At 37.3% G+C, this 19,809-nt stretch overlaps 1 protein-coding gene across 2 annotated transcripts; it reads right to left on the bottom strand.

The window, feature by feature from the left end:
• Positions 1–5,288: 5,288 nt before the first annotated feature.
• On the bottom strand, positions 5,289–14,769 carry GCG (glucagon). Of its 2 annotated transcripts, XM_072751491.1 has the most exons (6): positions 14,596–14,769; positions 11,421–11,521; positions 9,723–9,884; positions 7,917–8,054; positions 6,424–6,567; positions 5,289–5,773 (listed from the first exon to the last, which is right to left on the bottom strand). In XM_072751491.1, the coding sequence occupies exons 2-6, from the start codon at positions 11,510–11,512 to the stop codon at positions 5,767–5,769; spliced, it is 543 nt and encodes a 180-aa protein (XP_072607592.1). In that variant the 5' UTR covers positions 11,513–11,521; positions 14,596–14,769; the 3' UTR covers positions 5,289–5,766. The 2 variants fall into 2 exon arrangements, with proteins under 2 accessions (XP_072607592.1, XP_025850049.1); XM_025994264.2 differs by lacking the exon at positions 5,289–5,773 and having other exon boundaries at positions 6,420–6,567; positions 14,596–14,660.
• Between the last annotated feature and the right edge of the window lie 5,040 nt (positions 14,770–19,809).

Here is a 19,809-nt window from a genome sequence, read left to right on the forward strand (position 1 = left end):
GCTCTGTGGAAGTGGTTGATGTGCCATTGGGTGCATAAATATTAATAGCTGTTATGGATCTTCATTACGATTCATAACACTTAGAATTCTAAAGTGTCCTTCTTTACTATTTTTATGCTTGAGTTTTATCTTCTGATCATAAGAGCACAACTCTACTTCTTTTATATCTGCTTGATTCATTCAACATGAATGAATCACTCTTTGCTTCCCATTATTTATCTTAGTTTCATAATTAAAGATATAAAATGTTTATATGAATTTTATATGAATATTCTCCAATAATTTCTTTGTTGGGTGTTTTATTTTTATCACATTGAATTCAGAGGGAGTTTAGGTTTCTGTAGACCTGCTTGGACTTAAGTTAGGCCAACAAAACCCCAAACTACAAAGGTAACCCTAAAATAAGGCGTGGACATCTAAACACCACTTCGGTAATGTATCTTTTGATTTTAATTCCTTATATAACATTTACTTTTTCCCTTTTCCTAGTCAATTTAATTCTGATTTTGTATAATCCAGAGAGTCAACATTTCCTAGCCTCCCTTCTAGCCAGGATGTGGTCATGGGACACATATCTGGCCAGCAAGCCACGATTGGAAAGCTGGGGATTTCTGAGGATGTTTTACTTTTTCAAAATTAGTGCATTCTATTTCTGATTGTTAATTCTCATTTCCTACATGTCTTATTCTTGTTTTCTTCCTCCTCTTCCTCTTCTCCTCCTACCCATCCCTTTCTTTTTTTCTTCTTCATCTTCCCTGGAAGACGAACAGGAAACTGGAAGATGGACCAGTCATCTTTCAATCTTGTGACCAATCTTAAGGTGATCATTTGTTAATGATGGCAAAGCAGGAGGATAAAGACCATGTGCTGTTACTGACATGTTTACCTTTGGACTCCCTGCCTCTGGACTTCTTGTTTTGTACAAAATATAAACACCTATGTAGCTACCTCTCTGTGATTGAGTTTGGATTGGATACAGTTAAACATATACATAACTAATAAACATTTCTACACATACATGACTCTTTCCTTGGCTTTATTTTCCATTGGTATCCCTTAGTTTGCCTCTTGAACTTAAGGAAAGATTGATTTTCTCTGCTTTTGACTTTTGGCGTTCCTTTGAGCTTGACTTACATTTTCTGTCTTATCCTCCCCTTTTCCATTCATCTCAGCCTCAACCACATGCCAATTTTCTTGTTTTTTTTTTTTTTTGTATATATTTTTATTGGAGTTCGATTTGCCAACATATAGTGTAACACCCAATGCTCATCCCGTCAAGTGCCCCCCTCAGTGCCCATCACCCAGTCACCCCGTCCCCCCGCCCACCTCCCCTTCTACCACCCCTTGTTCGTTTCCCAGAGTTAGGAGTCTCTCATGTTCTGTCATCCTCTCTGATATTTCCCACTCATTTTCTCTCATTTCCCCTTTAATCCCTTTCACTATTTTTTATATTCCTCATGTGAGTGAAACCATATATAATGATTGTCCTTCTCTGACCGATTTACTTTACTCAGCATAATACTCTCCACTTTGTGTCTGAAAGTTTGAAGAAATCACTTGAAAGCAAAATAAAGATTTTCTTATATGAAAAATAGTTTTACATTATAAAAAAAACATATGGAAGCAAATGGTGGATATTTGTCGTTTCTGATGGCTGAATAATATTCCATTGTATACATAGACCACATCTTCTTCATCCATTCATCTTTCGATGGACACCAAGTCTCCTTCCACAGTTTGGCCACCATGGACATTGCTGCTATAAACATTGGGGTGCAGGTGTCCCGGCGTTTCACTGCATCTGTATCTTTGGGGTAAATCCCCAGCAGTGCAATTGCTGGCTCGTAGGATAGCTCTATTTTTAACTCTTTGAGGAACCTCCACACAGTTTTCCAGAGTGCATACCAATTTTCTTAGCTATCTCTCTTGCTTTGTATGAGAACATCCCATGGCTCTGAAGGCTGCCACTTAACTGGAACATACAGAGATGTGCTCAAGCTTTTGACTGATATAATGAGAATACAGTTTCTAAGCCAAATTTCAGTTCTAAATGGAGCCTTTTAAGTCATCCCTGGGTACATTGGTTCTGGAGTGGTAAAGGCAACAATTTGCAGACAAGAAAACATGGTAGACATCCCATCAGGCCTGCGGGCACTCTCAGTGCCCCAAGTGCTAAGCCCACACCTCCTTCAGCTCTATGCCTGGTCTCTGGTATGTGCACCCTAGTGCAGTGTGTCAGAGAGCCAGTTCTGGTAAGTGGAGTGCACTCAGAAAATCAGATCAGGATCTGTGAGCAAGGGAGAAATCACAAACTTGAGCCGTAACATTATGTTTTGGAAAACAAAAACTAGGTTTCCAGTAGCCAGCCTGGTGAATCATAAGAATCAGAGAAGACACAAAAGCTTAAGAATTCTTCCACAAGAAGTGAGAGCTGTGGAGTGGTGTACCCACAGAAGGTCAGAGTAGCCCCTCATATAATAGGACTAATATCCCACCTGAAGGCAGCTAGTAAAAATTTGAGAGTGTGTCTACTACCTCGAATATGAAAGTGGTAATGCAAAACTCTAAAAGCATGAAGAATCAAGTACACATATCATCACCAAAAGATAATAAACCTCAAATTGCTGACCTCAGAGACACTGAATTTTGCAATCTAGCTGACAAATAATTCTAAACTGCCGTTTTGAGGTAACTCAATGAGTTACAAGAAAACGTGAAAAGACAATTCAACAAAATCAGGAAAACAATATATGAACAAAATGAGTTTAGCAAAGAGATAGAAATCATAAAAAGGACAAAACAGAAATTCTAGAGCTGAAGAATTCATTGAATAAAATGAAAAGTGCAATAGAAAGCATCTACAGAAAAATAGCTACTACAATTTGTTAACAAATACAAAACATAAAAAGAGGTAAAAGAGATATCTTTGTGATATCAAAGATACAAAAAAGGAGGAGTAAAAGGGTAGAGCTTTTGTATGCAATTGAAGTTAGATCACTATCAAGTTAAAATGGACTGTTTTTATCTATGAGATGTTTTTATGTAAGCCTTATGGCAACCATAAAGCAAAAACTTAAATTCACAAAAGATAAAGAAAGGGGAATCAGAGTAGAAAAAGAGACAGGACCTTACCTAATCCAGAATGGTGACTGATTTTTTGTTGTTGTTGTTAAGGAAAATGGTGATCCAGGTCCCTTGCAGCTACCAAGAATGGGCTGGAGTCTGGGCTTCAGCCAAAGCTTTAGAGGGGGAGATTCAGGTTTCAATGCCAAATGTTAGCAAAATGTTTGGTGCTCCACAAGTCTTATCTAAAGCTGCCAGAAAGGCTTCAAGAACTATTAACATAACAGAAAAGTCAGTAGAGACTAATGGACCTCTCAAACAGAAAAGACAGCCTTCTTGATGAAACAGATAACAAAGCAAAAAGCTCTTCTTGCCTTGGATGACACCAATCCAGAAATTGAAAACTTCATTCCCTCAAATACTCTAGATTTTGAGAGTCTTGACCTGCCTGAAGAATATGATACTGCACACTTCCTTGTGAATAGAGTGCCTCCCACGAGTTTTGATGAGAAGAGGAACTTGAAAAACTGTTATATCTGGCCCCTCCTCCCCTTCAAAAATGCTCTCTTCACTGTGGAAGTGCAATCTGTTGCAGCCTCCTTTAAGCCTTCGGTAGCCCCCAGATGTTGAGTTGCCACCTCCTTGCTATGACTTAAATATTTAAGTTTCTTAGCACTTTATAGTTTGTGTATGTATGTTTTTATACTAAGAAAGCCATTCTTTGTTTAACAGAAAAAAAAAACATGAAAAATCACCAATTAACAAAGAGAAGCAGAAACAGAGGGAAAAAATAATTGAACTACAAAATAGCCAGAAAACAATGAATAATATGGCATTAGTAATTTTCTACATATTGATAATTACTCTAAATGTAAGTGATTGAATTCACCAATCAAAAGACATGGAGTAGTTAATGGATAAAAACCTCCAAGACCTAACTACATACTGCCTATAAGAGACTCAGTTCAGCTTTAAGGACACACAGAGGCTCAAACTGAAAGGATGGAAAAAATTATTCCATGCAAGTGGCATCCAAAAAAAAGTAGGGTAGTTATATTTGCATCAGAAAAAAATAGACTTTAAGACAAGGGGGTAACAAGAGAGAAAAAAGGTCATTATATAATGGGAAGGGGTCAATTCATTAAAAAGATATAGCAGTCATAAATCTACCCACACCATATTTAGCAGCACCTAAATATATTAAGCAAATACTAACATATCTAAAGGCAGAAATAGCCAACAATATAATCATAGTAGAGGACACAATATTCAAGTTTCAACAATGGAGAGATTATCCAGACAGATAATCAACTAGCAAATGTTGAACTTGAACCATACATCAGACTAAATTGACCTAAGACACTTCTAGATCAGCCCATCCAACAGCAGCGGAATACACATTCTTCTCAACTTCATGTGGAACATTTTCCAGAATGGGTCATATGATAGGCCACAAAGCAAATCTTGATATGATTTCAAATCAACTATCACCTATCCTTTCTGGCATGAAACTAGAAATCAAGAAAAAGAGTAGAGCTGAAAAAATTTACAAGCAGGTGGAAACTAAGCCACACATTCCTGAACAACAATATGTCAAAAAAAAAATCAAAAAGGAAATTAAAAAAATCATGAAACAAATGAAAATGGAAACACAGTACACCAAAATGCATGGGATGCTGCAAAAGCAGTGCTTAGAGGGAAGGATAAAGTGATAAATGTATATATTGAAAAAAATTAAAAGATCTCAAATAAATGACCTAACTTTATATCTCAAGATTTAGGAAAACAAGTACAAATTAAGCCCAAAGTTGGCAGAAGGATGGAAATAACAAAGATCAGAGTGGAAATAAATTAAATAGAGGCCAGAAAAACAGCAGAAAAGATCAGCAAAACTAAGAGCTGTTTTTTGTTTTTTTTTTTTTTAATTGACTAAGAGCATGTGACTCTTCACAAGGAGGCAGCTGGTACTTAGCTCTAGAAGAGATTTGTCTTGTAGATCTAATATTGCCTGATACTATATTTTAAGAAGATAAGCCATAAATCAGTATGTTTATATAAAATACATTGGTTTTTCAATGTTGGCTCAAAATGTTAAAGTGCTGCGCAGCCATTCAAATCATTGAAGCCACGTCTGGGCACCAGATTTGCTTCATGGGCTGTGAGCTTAGGAAGAAGGGGTATTTGGAAGGAGTGGGGCCGCGAAGAAGAGAAAAAACAGACAATGGTAGAGAAGCTTGAAAATTTTATTTATCTACCTTTAATATATTGAAAGCAGAGCACGTTTATGACAAACGTTTCAAGAAGGAATGTCTCTTTCCAGTTTTACCACTGTGGCTACTTGTCCTCCCTTACCCTACCATTACAATGCAAATATGTTGTGATTGAAATAATTTCTATGTACAAATTATATCACAGAAAAATAATTTCATTGCTAAATGTAAGCAGGTTAGGGTACTTCATCCAAAATAAGAAAATGAGAGAATTCTGTAATTTCATGTTTTAAAGCTGGTATTTTAGCAATATTTTGACAGTAGTTTATTCCATTTACAATCTTTGGCTACACAACATCAAAAGAAAATTTATTTATTAGCATGCAAAGCAATATAGTTTCGGAATACACCTCTTAAATTTACAGAACTTAAAATTTCAAATATCCCCCATGGCTCGCAGGTGATGTGAAGGTGATCTTGAAGAGTGACATACTTACTTCCTAGAGATTAAAAAAAAAGGACAGTGATTTAATATAGCTATAATACCGAGACGATGTAACTAATTTGTCTGGGAAATATTTCAGGGATTTACTTTGAAAAAAGTTGTTCATCAATATTTTTATCTTATAAACCCCTTAGTCTTTTGAACTCTTCAAACATTTGCATTCAGAGAGGACTTACGCTAAAGCTCCCCTATCAAGAAATATATTTATGGGTAATTATAAAAAGCAATTATAACCTATCAAGATAAGTGGTTAGGTTTTGGTGTTTTTACTTTATGCTTATTACATTCAATATCTAATACCACGTATACTGGCATTTTACTTTGTGCTAAAATGTCAACATATCTTGCAATTTTTAACATGATAGTAATATGCGAATGACTTAACATGTCCTTGTTTCATTTATATCTGTGTTCCTAATGCCCTATTCCTTGATGACACTCAGGAAATGTATTTGGAATAAGTGGGTGAATGGAGAAAACTCTAATGATCAAAAATGAATACAAGAATGTTTTCTTAAATGGTTCAATTAGGTACCAAGAGACTCAATAAAGACCCTCTCCCCCACAGAGGGAACAACTGGTAGCCTGTATGATAATATCTATGGAGGTTTTGCTGATTTTCAGAATGAACTAAAATACAGTCACCTGTCAGTAATTTTGGTCTGAAGCAGCCAGTTTATAAAGTCCCGGGTGGCAAGAGTATCAAGAACTGTGTTCATCTCATCAGAGAAAGAACCGTCGGCGTGTCTGCGACGCAATTCTTCAACAATGGCAACTTCTTCTGGGAAACTGATTAAAAAGGGTCAAAAGAGTACTTGGTTAAATGCTTTAAGTAAGTCCTTACTGATTGCCTATCCCTGTGTGAGGCTCACCGAGAGAAGAGTTGCTATGTCCTGAGGTCTAGTAGGAAAAGCCCAGAGAAACCTGCATGTGGGCCAAGGAATGAGGCAGGTAGGAAAGAGCAGAGCTGGGATCTGAAACCAAACCAGTGTAGCTCTGTGCCCTTTTCAATATTCCAGGCTACTTCGAAGATTCTAGTGTATTGGCAGCACAGATGTTATTACTGAGACTTAATTTGTCTATAACTTAGAAAAGTGTATTATGTCTCGTAGAACTCGTGATCATTTAGAACAGCCTTGCAAAGTGCAACATGAAGGGATTAAAACTCGGTCTATGTAACATTTTCTTTTTGAATGGTTTAGCATAGCAGAATGTTTGGCATTACGTTAAAACACTATAAAATATCCTCAAGTGGAAGTGACTTTTTTTTACCATTAGTTTCATCAGTTTGATCATTCACGTTTTAAAAGCCAGTGACAACCCTCGTTTCCTTTTGTCTTAAGATCTCTTGAAGTTCTCAGTGAGCTTGTTTTACATCTCACTAAAAAAAGCCCCAGAGTTGAACATGAATTTCCTGCCTTTCATATTTCAAATGTCAATCAAAATGATCAGGAGAAAATGAGATGGTTCAGGAATCTGTTTGGTTGTGGTAAGTTCCAAGAAAGTCCCAAAAGGCTTTAGCTTCATTTTCAACTTTGGCAATTTAGTGGTTGTCTCTGTGACAGCCCTATTAAGAAATGGGCATATCGTTAAATCTCTGGGTGTTTCCACCTATCTCTACTTTGAGTGGCATTTCATTACACATATTGAGTTTTGTTCCTTTCTGTCTTCATCACTTTTTAACCTGAGGCCTGACACACACATGTTTGTGATCCCACGTGTAAATATTTACCATCCGTCTTTCCCTATGTCTTTTCTCCTTATCTCTATGTCTTCTTTCTCCTTATCTCTAGTTTTCCAGAGACAGTTCTCCCTTAAACCTGTTGTCCTGGTACAGTTATCAAAAGCATTCTTTTTGTTATTCAGAGTGTCCTGGATTGACAAATGAATACCCTAATTATAACACAACTATAATAGGGGATGATTATTAACGATAAACGTTATTAATACATGCTATCAGAAATAAAACAGACTAGACTTTTTGTAGACGGTCTCCCACCAACTCGAGTTATTTCCTCACTATGTGAGACTATACTAATTGCTTCTGTAATCCAGATCCATATATAGATAACTGTAGTCTAAGTTTTCAGCATCATGCAAAAAAAAAAAAAATGTTAAATAAGAATGTACAGACTTACTCTCGCCTTCCCCGGCCTTTCACCAGCCAAGCAATGAATTCCTTGGCAGCTTGGCCTTCCAAATAAGAACTTACATCACTGGTAAAGGTCCCTTCAGCATGTCTCTCAAATTCATCATGACGTTTGGCAATGTTATTCCTGAAAGAAATGTGAAAGTTAAGTTGAAGATCTGTCTCTTTAGCAATATGGTTCTCACCTTTAAGCAGTGCAGCTTTGGGTTCGGGATCCTATGTAGAAGGGGCTTAGGGAGATTTGGGAGATGAGGGTGCCCAGGGGATCATTCTGACTCTACATTAATTACCTGGAGCGAAGGTTGATGGGCTCAGGCTAACAACAGGTGCAGCGGCCTGCACCCCCCTTGACCCAGCACATCCGTTTTCGCCTGCCCTGCTTGTCTGTGCCATCGATTATCAAAGCTGCATTTACTCCAGTCCCAGTATATGTGGGCTCTGCGCTGTGCTCTGCTACTTGCAAACAAGGTAGCTGTGTGTGATTAGTCGGCACGGGGTCGGAGTCGATTAATGATCCCAGGGAAAGCCAAAGACCATCTCAAAATAGCTTCAGAAGGACCACGTGGTAATGGATCAAAGGGAATGTGCGATGGGAAGGCAAGGAGGAAAGCTAGGAAGAGCACTTCATTTCACCCTCAAGTGTATGCAGAGTGCTCTGTGGAGGGGGGGTGACTAGCCGCCCTCAGTTTCTCCCGGAGGTTGATCACATATTACCCCACAAGGTTGATCTTAAACACACAACAGAAACCACCAGAGGAGAAAAATCGTTAGTTTATCACATTGCGGCATCTCCTTTCTAGAAAGGAGGACAGTTGTTTTCCTTTTTTTTTTCTCCAAATTTGTGATGGCCTCATCTGTAGTCCCTGGCAGAGACTTCTCCCACTGTCTTCTCTGGCCGTGCCCACCAGCTTTCCTGCAGCTCTAAACTTCCACTTTAGGAACTTCAGGTCAAGTGCTCTGGGGCTCCTGTTTCTCCTGCTGGCTCCTGTTCACTCTCTTGCTCTCTCTTCCTCTCTCCCTTCTCTCTTCTATCCAGACAAATCTATGCCCTTTTCCTGATTTTTAGATTCCTTCAGCTACTTTGTATGCATAACTCCCTTCCCCTTGTGGGCCACCCTCCAAAGAAATTGTGAAATTCCACCATCCCTGTGAAACCCTTGCGGATGATTTCCTCCAGTAGCCTAGATGTAGCAAAAAACCCAACACTGTCAAAGAAAATCCAACATTAAAATGTATGCCTTACGATAGGCTTGTGTTCTTATTTGCCTTCTTCTCTCTTTATGCTGTGCAGCTAGGCTGTAATTTTAAATGTGTATCTTGGATTGTATTCTACAAGAAAAAGACTGCATCTGTTTCCATTCCTTACCATGAGTAACTTGGCTAGAGGAGACTTTGAACGTGATCACAGTCATGACTTTGAACCCTACAAGGGAATGTTGAATTTGCTCTCTCTTTTGGTCAGAAATTCGATTCTTCACCTTGCAGGTTCACCAAAGTCAACTTCCAATTTTAAAGAGAAATGGGCCAAGGCAGTAAATATTGCTAAGTCTGCAGTTGGGAATATAATTTAAAGTCCATGTCCCATTGGAGGATAGGTAAGGGGATTAGAGTGAGGGGGTGGGACATTCAGAGGAATAATACAAAGGATTGCATCACCAACCTTGAAAATCATCAAAATTTGAAGAGTTTATGGGCACTATTTGATGAGCATGATAAAAAAAAAGTCAGGAGAAATTTTAGACATAGTTAGGTAATACATCTGTGTGCAACTTTTGGACCAGGTTCGGACCCTTACTTGTTCCTCTTGGTGTTCATCAACCACTGCACGAAATCCTGGGCACGCCTGGAGTCCAGATACTTGCTGTAGTCACTGGTGAATGTACCCTGAGAATGACGCTTGTCTTCATTCATCTGATCCAGATCATTGAGCGGCTCTGTCTGAGGAGCTGAGAATGATCTGTGAAGAGCGGTAATTGGTACAAGTAAATCGCTCCTCAAGAGCAGAATCACTTTGAACGACATCTTCTCTACAAAATACTGCTCTATATGAAGCTGGAAGAAAGGTGCTTGGTGTATTTCAGTGGGTGGTTCAGAGACACCTTAGCTGGCCACGGGACTTCCATAGTTCTACTGGAACAGAATACACTCTGATTCTGGATTCTAGTAGTAGATTTTTCAACTGGCTTCTTTTTTGTGGAAATGAGATTAAATAAATCTTTTTTTTTCATTTAACGCATCTACTCATGATTATGCTAATAGTGACAGAAGAGATCAATGACATCAACATTTTAAAAGAGTACAAAATTCCATCTCATTTGTTAGGCAGCTGATTTATGTTCCTACTGTATTTTTGCATATGTTAATGTAAAACAGCCGCTCAGTTACATGGTTAAATGGTAGCTAATGGTGGAAGAAAGACAATTAAACACTCAAAAAAAGACAAGAAAAAGTGCACTTGGTAATTTGTAACTATAGTAGATAATGAGCATGCCAGGAATCAACAGTTGGTTGGCATGGCAAATATGGGGAAATAGTCCATGTAATTAATACTCAGAAATAGAAATGAGATACTATTTTTACCTGTCAAATTCGCAAAGATTAAATACTGGGGAGGATAGTGTGGGAGAAGTATTTCTATACTGCTGATGGGACTGTGTATGTGTGTGACTTCTCTGGAAAGCAAGCTGGCAAGATAATATAAAAATTTAGACTCATTCAAACCCTTTGACATAGTTATTCTAATAATAGAAATCTATCCTCAGAAAATAATGAAGAAATGTAGGGGAAAAAATGTTATCTGCAGCATTCTTTTGGGAAAATCTGAAGAATTCCTAAGTGTTCAATAAAGGAAGAATAGCTAAATAAATATTGTACATTTATGAGATGAAATAGTGTGTAGATATTAAAGGTCAGACGTTTAATAGATATTTTTAATGATATAAGAAAAAAACCAAAAACATAATGAAAGAGATAAAACATAGTATCTGGGATATACTTGTATCCCAGCGCATATTAAATACAGGAAGGTAATACACCAAATTTTAGAATTATGAATGGTTTTCTCTGAATAGGGAAGCTTAAGTACTTGAAAGAAATTTTGCATGTTTTAAAAATATTTTCTATCACGAACACATGACTTTCACAAAAAGCAACTAACCACTATTTTTTCAAAGGAGTAAAAGAGAGACAAAGTTGGTATGAATAATTAAAATAATCTCCACTACGGTGTGTAATGAATGGATAGATAAGATCCGCTGAAGATATCAAAGAGCTATAATTTCCTGTGTAATGAATTTGCAACATTGCTCACCCCTTCACTTATGAAATAGCACATACTCTGATCTCGCCTGCAGAAATGTCTTTATCACAATAATACCTTGAACATTTGGAACACTCACAGAGTATTTTACCGAGACCTGTTCACCAGCCATAGTTTTTACAGGCTATATGCTAACCATAATGTTTTGTTAGTTCACGTCTAGGGATTTAATACCTGGACTTCTCCTCTGTGTCTTGAAGAGAACGTTGCCAGCTGCCTTGTACCAGCATTACAAACAATCCAGCCACAAAGTAAATGCTTTTCATTTTTGCTGCCTGTGGGAACACAGAGTCAGGGGCCAGCATTGCGGGGTGGGGGTGGGGGGAAGACCAGCAACCATATTTAAACCTGTCAGATTAAATTAGTTTGATTTTGACGAGGTAAATATATTACAAATAGAAAGAATAAGCTAGTTATCAATTTTACTCTGATAGTATTTCCAGAGTAATTTCAAATAGTAAATTATATTTTTCCCCAGATTTTGCTTGGTGACAAAAAAGGATACAAAAGATATGTTCCACCCAATTAAAAAAAAAAACCACAAAACAGATATGTACCACCAACTAAGCTTTTTCATTAGTGTAGGGACACTTGGGTTAATGATGAGAAGGCTCATTTCCAGACTTGAAATTAAAAATGTCCATGATAAACATTTAAAATATCTCCTGTAGATGATATGCTACATATGGTTAGCCTGAATGGCACCTTATCCATAATGCCACCCCCTTCACTATGAGTCTGGCTTTCAATTAATAGTCCTCCACTTCCAAGCATTTACATTATACTGCATTTCAACCATCTTAAAGCAGCCTCAGGCTACAACTTGGCATACCAGCTGTCGGTTCAGATGTATTATTCATTTATATTTTAAATAGTGTAACTTGGTCTAGACTTTGTAATTATAAAGCGGCCAACAGATTTGAGGTATTTTAGGGTGCTTTGACCTGTTCTAAATTAAAGGGAAAAAATCATTTTAAAGACAAGCAATTTGCAACAAGAACTAATGCTTCTGGCAACTTGAACAATCACAACCAAGAAACTAAGAGATCACTGTCATAAAGAAAATTAATGCTTGCTTCTGAAGTCTTGGAAGTCCCCAGGTTGTTTTATAATTGGACTTAGTCCAGGACATGTCATTCATTGCTACTGACACCGTAGGCCTGGTTGTAGGATACACCTGGTTGCTTGTCTTCGTATCTCAAGCAGATGCCCTGGGAAGCCATTGGATGCCAAGGACATGATGATGCAGTGTGGATGGGGTGGGGATCGATATGAATGTGGGGCTGCATGTCCCCATAGGGCAAGCCCCACTATTCACTGAATGGAAGCTTCGAGTCCAGTATTTGTCATGGACTTCTCTCTGCTACTTTCAGGACTGACCATGTTCACTTTGAGAAGTGGGGATTTCAATCCAAGCTTGATTATACTTATCCATAAATAATTTGAATGAGTATTTTTAGCAAATGGCATTTGGTTTGAAATAAGGATTTTATAAATATTATTTTAAACTATCAATCTTTTCTTGAATATCCTTGCCATATTTACTATCTGTCTTTGGCACTAAAACCTGGAGACCTTAGTACCTGCAGGGGTATTTTTCCTTTGAAATATTGTCTTTGTAGATTAAGTGGCCAGTTAGACAAAGCAACACAGTAGAAATTACATATTCACCCTTGTTCGTTCATCAGTATTAAGTTACTAACTTGGCATTTTACTCTGCTTCAGCTTATCTCTCAGCAAACTTTGGAAACTTTGTTACGTACACAGGTAGGGTCTACTGATCATAATTCTCAGTTGTAAATTCATTCTTTGCGGAATTTTAAAAAATAAAAGCAAGCATTTCTTTTTAGGGTTATCTTGCTGTTATCAAGTCAGATGAGTCCTAAATAATTCATTCTATGCAAAGTTGCCAAAGATTTTACAGTATTTTCTAGTGTTCTACAGGGGCAGATTTAGAACAGGTGGGATTCTGTGCTGTGGGGACTCACTGAAAGAGAAGCAACTATATAGAAGGGAACATTTGAAGTCCTTTACAGGCAGTAAGATGACTTCTACTGAAAAAGGAACTAATATTTAAAATTGCATTTATTCACTGAGTGGAAGCCTACAGAATTGTGAACATTTTAAGAATAAGATTGTTTGAATACTACTCCTGAGAAAGCAAATATTTATGTTATTTTAGATCAAGCTCCTACTTAATAAGAGAAGAATTTTAATCACAGCACCCCCCCCCCCAACCCCATCCCCCCACCGCCCTCTTTCGGGAGTCTAGGGAGAGAATCAGAAGTTTTTAAAGAACCACACATCTCTACTCAAATTTAAAGGAAAGTGTGGTAACAATACTATTCTCTGTGTGGAAAGTCTTTTAGGAAGATAAACCTTAGACCTTGGCAAGGTGACATTATATTACATCCCCAAATATATTGGTGTTGTAGGCCAGATAAAGACTTTTCAAATCGGTTGGCTCATTTCCTCTTATGGGTCCCTCGTATGTGGGGCAAAAACACACCACTTAATCATTTTCTCCATTGTAGGTCTTTGTAAAATTGTTCTTTGCCCTTAAGAACTTAAACAGGTACTTTAGAATATCTGTTTGTTTTTTTTTCTAAAGAGATTTACTAAAATTTCATTCAGAATGTGGACGTTTTAGATACATTATTTATTATTATTGGTCTTTAATACATAGTAACGAATTATTAATCTGTTTTTACTCAGTTCCATCCAAAGTCTCCCCAATAAATGACTAGACTTTTTTTCTGCACCAGATATGCTATGTCTCATTTACAAAGAGTTGATTTCATGGACTTTGATTTCTTTTTTTGATAGGCTTATAAAAATTTGAATATTTGAAAGATGATGTTGATTCTGCTCTTTTAGAAAACCATAAGTTTTCATTGATGAGGAGCAATTGCTGTTATAGCTTCCCTAATGGACACATTTCTGCTGAATTTAAAAGGCGCCTTCTGTTCAACGTAGTATACACATTTATCAAACCCAAGGAAAATATTTATTTTTCAAAATGTTATCACTTATCTTAAAAATGCAGTTCTCCTAACAGTTAAATCTTATAACAAGGGCATTGATTTGAATCTTGGTTTTTCTTTCTCTTTTGTATCTTTGCATTGAATTATTTATCCAATTCACTTTTCAGCTTCACTACGTTGAAGTAAATATAGTACATGCATTTTTATGTCACTTTTTTACCTCCATTCTGCACCATGTATTATTAGCAAAAAAGGTATCAGATGATAGAACAACACCTAACTCATAATGCTCTGCCCCCTTAAGAGTAGCCAACTGTACCCCCAACAGGACTTACAGTCTTACAATCACTCATTATTCATCTTACCTTCTGACACCGCGATTGGAACAGAGCAGGTGGAGAGAGAGCGAGCCCTCTTTTCGCAACTTTGGCTGTGCTGTGTCCTGAGCTCTGTACTTCTGCAGCAGAGCCTACTGCATTTATATACTCTCAGCGTTGTTCAGACTCACAGATATTACGCTGACAATATAAATTTCTCATCTGTAAATAATGAGTTTTTGTTACAAACGATTTCACTCGCCCACTCACTTTGCTCATCTGCATTCTGTGCTTATATTGGGTGGGACCTCTGAGACCAGGAAACTTCTTATTTACTTTCCTGCTTTTTTTGTTGTTGTTGTTGGGAATGGAAAGGGCAGTTTGGCAATTCACCCTCCACTCTCAGTCAGGCATAAAAATCACTTAAGTCATCTAAAGTGGATTCTGATGCCGAAGATTAAAAAAAAAAAAAACAAACCTTGAAATTACATAGTTTATGGCTAACCCCACGTTGAGCAGGGCTTCATTTGAGGGTCTTAGAAGTCCTGCCTTTTGCTGTTTAGTTTTGATAAATTTATCTGAATGCAATAATCAGTTCATTCTATCACCTACCCAAATAATAAATCATTCACTCAACACATACTTAATAAGAATCTTCTCAACCCCACTCTACGGAATTAATTTGTATTATTTTGGAGGGGAATTTTTAAAAATATCAATTAAAACCTAATGTATCCTGTTGTAGTAAATTGGATTCAGGCACAAAGGATAAAGCAAAATGAGGATTAAACAACCAAGATAGGTAATGATAATAAGAAGCTAGTATTTCTTTTTTCTTCGAATGGATATATAAAGACTAACTCTGTTGATAAGAGACCTGAACACCAATTCACAAAAGAATGAATGTGAAGAGAACTCTTGACATGAGGTGCATACTGTCACACTTCCTGAATTCTGTGATCCACCATTTAGGACTTAAATGACCTAGAGGATTTAGCATGTGTGAGATGGTTACTTTAGAGAAAGAGAAAAATGTGAAATGACCTGGACGGGCAGCATGAGAGTGTGTCCGTGTAATTAGATTTTAGTGTGGCTCCTATTAACAAACTGTATGACCATGGTCAAGTCACACACTCTCCTTGTGCCTCAGCTTCACCATCTGTGAAATGAGAGTGTTGGTTAAATGATTCTTGTAAGATAAAACTGTGATTCCATATGACAAAATCATTGCAACATTTCCTAGCTAGATTCTAGTATTCAAAAACCATCAACTGCATGACAAAGCTAATGACTTGTTCAGAAGTAAATCATGGAAGCAACTGAAGAAACATTCCCAGGGAACAGTTTTTAAACTGTTCAATTGTGGATTAGACCCAGTGTTGGATGTAGAGCCAGTTAAAGGCCAAAGAGAAACTGGGGGACCTCAGGAAGACAGTTTGTGCTGCTGGTTACTGTTGGTGTAAAGCAATGCTCTTCAAAGTGTGGTTAAAAAAACCAGCATCATCTGGGAGCTTGCTAGAAAGGCAGACTCTCAGGCCCAAGCCCAGACTTACCCAATAGGAATCTGCATTTTACTAAGATTTCCAGGCAATTCACCTGCGTATTAAAGTCTGAGAGGTCTGCATTTTCTTCACCTTCTCTCTGGTGTTTGCTGGTATTTCCACCTGAGGACCCCTTCTTAGCACTACCAGCAGAGGGGGCGAAAGAGCAGAGAAAGGTGGCCTTCCCCAGGACAGTATGGATTAACATTTATAAATACAGTAATGGCTTGAAAGTGTGGATTAGTTTACTATCAAATTGTTCTTTTCTCTTACCTCAATATTCACGAGTATACTGGCTATATTTGTATTAACTTTGACATTCAGTTCTGTTTTTCCTCTTGTATTTGAAGAGATGTCTTCACTCTTCTGTGCCTGTCTTCTTTTCAGATGCTGTTTGTGGAGCAGTGCTAAGAAAGGGGCTCTGTGGATGATGTAAATAAAGCCCTTAACATAGCGCCTGGCTTTGCTCTCCCCCAAAATCCTATTACAAAACTTGTTTCCCTCCAGCGCACTGGCTTTCTATTATTTCAGAAGTGACTATCCCAAGTTCTTGCTGGAAATTTCCTCTAGCTTCATCTCCAGCCCACCAACACTGATTCTTGGCAGTCCCCAGCACCATAGCTGTAAGCATTCGGAAAATGCAGAAGCATCATGAGCCTCGTTGTACAGAGCACCGCACTCCTGCTTAACAGGGGCAGAGCAGGCTCTTTAAAAGACATTGTATTATCAGAAATTAAAGCAAACATCAGGGCAATGTGGACTTGTGGATCTTTTTTCAATGACTGTTCCAGCACTATTCTCTACTTGCCTTCGATTCCCATCATTGTAGTTATGTGTTTATTCAGATGTGAGGCAGGGAAAGTGGTGTCCTTGTATTTATATGACTAGTGTCAAGTAGTTTCTCTGGAAGTAGGGAAATTCTGGGTTATCCCATCTAGAGTTCTCCCATAAGACTCTAGGGGTGGCTGCCAGGGGACTTTGGCACACAATAACTATGACATACCTTCCTGAAAAATCAGTCTGACTTGATATAAGTAATATAAAATATAATTACTATATGGAGTACAGTACAAAAATATGAATTAAGTTTTAAGGTAAAATAAGGTATTTATTCAAAGATTTCTTATTTTCTTTAGATGCTTAGGACCAGGGATAACTTTCGTGGGCTTGAGAACCTACACTGTTGCATGAGACCACGTGATTAGAAGGACCCTGTGCTTGGCTTAATACTTTACTCTGATAATCTTGAAAGTCTTAATAAGTTAATAACTTTTGTTTTGCACTTGGCCCCACACATTATTTTATGGGTTCTTCTTAGGACCTCACCTGACAAAATCTTGGTATATGGGACTTTTGCATGTTTATTTTCCTCATCTGTTCAGAATAGTTGGATTGAAATGTTTGAGAATGGCAAAGATACAGGTTCACAGTAAACTCTGGTAGCAAGACTATGGACAAGGCGAAACCTCTTGCATTGCTGATGGGAGCACAACATGTTACATGACAATATTGTAAAATGATAATTAACCCTTGGCCTAGTAAAGCTAAAGCACCATTTGGAAAATTTGTCCCAATTTTATCCCTACATATTTATGTCATGATGTAGGTACAAGGCTCTCTTCATTGCAGCATTGTGTATAATAGTAACAAGTTGGAGCCAATCCAAGGAGCCGTCAGTAGAGCAGAATTTAGAAAAAAAGCAATGAGGAAGCTCTTTTTCATCAATAGAGAAAGACTCTAAGACATGTTGTTAGGTGAAAATAGAGAGGTGCATTACAGATGTGTGGCCTACTAAGGCCACCTTTGTGTTAGGAGAGGGCATGGGACAAATATATGTTTACTTACTCATCACTGTTTTTAAAATAATTGGAAGAACGCACAAGAAACTACTGGAAGCACCTAACTGCAGGAGGCAGTATGGAATAGTGAGGTAGACAGAAAAGAAACGAGGTGCCAGGAATACTTCTCAATATATGTTTGTTTTACTTTGTGGGTTTTTTTTTTTTTTTTGTCCACTTGATTTAACTATCTATCCAAAATAACAAAAAAATGTAATGAAAAAAAAAGTGACAGCACAGCCACTTTGGGAAAAGGTTAAACTGTAAAGCTAAGTGAACAACTACCCTTTGACCTAGTAATTTCAGGTGACCAAGAGAAATGAAAACATTTATCTACAAAAAGACTCATTCAACAATATTCACAGAAGGTTTGTGGCTATAGCTAAAACTGGAAACAACTAAACTGTCAGAAAGTAAAATAATAGACACATTGTGGTATGCAGTTTATATAATGAAATGCTACTAGACAACAATAACAAAAAAAGAATGAAAAACTGATATTGGCAGCAATATGGATGAAGTTCACAGATGTTATGCTGAGTGAAAGAAGCTGGACACACAAAAACACTGCATACTGTCTGAATCCATTTTTAGAAGTTTAAGAATGGCAAAACTAAGGTTAAAAATCAGACTTATATAAATTTTACTTAAAAGAAAAAATTTATGTAATTTAAAAAGAGGGCCTGCCTGTGTGGTGAAGTTGGCTCAGCATCCGACCGTTGGTTTCAGCTCAGGTCATGATCTCAGGGTCCTGGGATCGAGCCGTGCATCAGGCTCTGCACTCAGTGTGGAGTCTGCTTGACCTTCTCTTTCTCCCTCTGCCCTTCCTGCTTGTGCTGTCTCTGTAAAGTAAAGAAATAAAATCATTAAAAAATAAAAATAAAAAAGCTATTGATGGACATATAAATCATATAAGCATGGCTGAGTATTGGTTGATAATTTTTGGGTTGGCTGATGAGTAAACAAGGTTTATTATGTGATTCTGTCTATACTACATAAGTTTGAAATTTTCCAAAAAATAAGTTAAATGAAAACTATAATAAAATAAGTGTGGAGTGTGGCATTAGTGCCAATTAATCAGTTACTTTGAAAGCTAGAGTTTGACCCTTTACCTTGTTGTACATCACATGAAATAATACCCACATTATAGTGGTGCAAGAAGAAGAAGAGAGAAAGGGATAGAAAACTTATTTGAAGAAACAATGGCTGGAAAGTTCCCTAAACTGGGGAAGGAAATAGATAGACATCCAGCTCCAGAAAGCATCGAGAGTTCTAAACAAGATGAACCTGAAGAGTCCACACCAAGACACATTATAATCAAACTGTCAAAAGTTAAAGAGAAAAAGAGAATATTAAAAGCAGTCGGAAAGAAAAAGCTTACTATATACAAGGGGATCTCCATAAGATGATGAGCTGATCTTTTTAGCAAAAACTTTATAGGCAAGAGGGAATGGCATGATGTATTCAAAGTGCTCAAAAGCAATTGTTCCATGTGCACCAGAGAAGAATGTACATTCTGCTGCTTTTTAAAAAAGTCCATCTGGTCTAATAAGTCTTTTAAGCCCAATCTTTCCTTACTGCTTTTCTATCTGGGTGATCTATCTGTTGATGTAAATGGGTATTAAAGTCCCCAACTATTATTGCATTGCTATCCATTTCTCCTTTTAGGTCTGTTAATATTTGCTTTATAGGTTTAGGTGTTCCTATGCGAGGTACATACATATTTATAAATGTTGTATCCTCTTTGTTGGATTGACTCCTTTATCATCATGCAATGCTCTTCTTTGTCTTTTATTATAGTCGTTATTTTAAAATCTATTTTTTCAAATATAAATATAGCTACACCAGCTTTCATTTTGTTTCCTGTTTCATGGAACATCTTT

Source organism: Vulpes vulpes, chromosome 3 (assembly GCF_048418805.1).
Source record: "Vulpes vulpes isolate BD-2025 chromosome 3, VulVul3, whole genome shotgun sequence".
Classification (NCBI taxonomy): Eukaryota; Metazoa; Chordata; class Mammalia; order Carnivora; family Canidae; genus Vulpes; species Vulpes vulpes.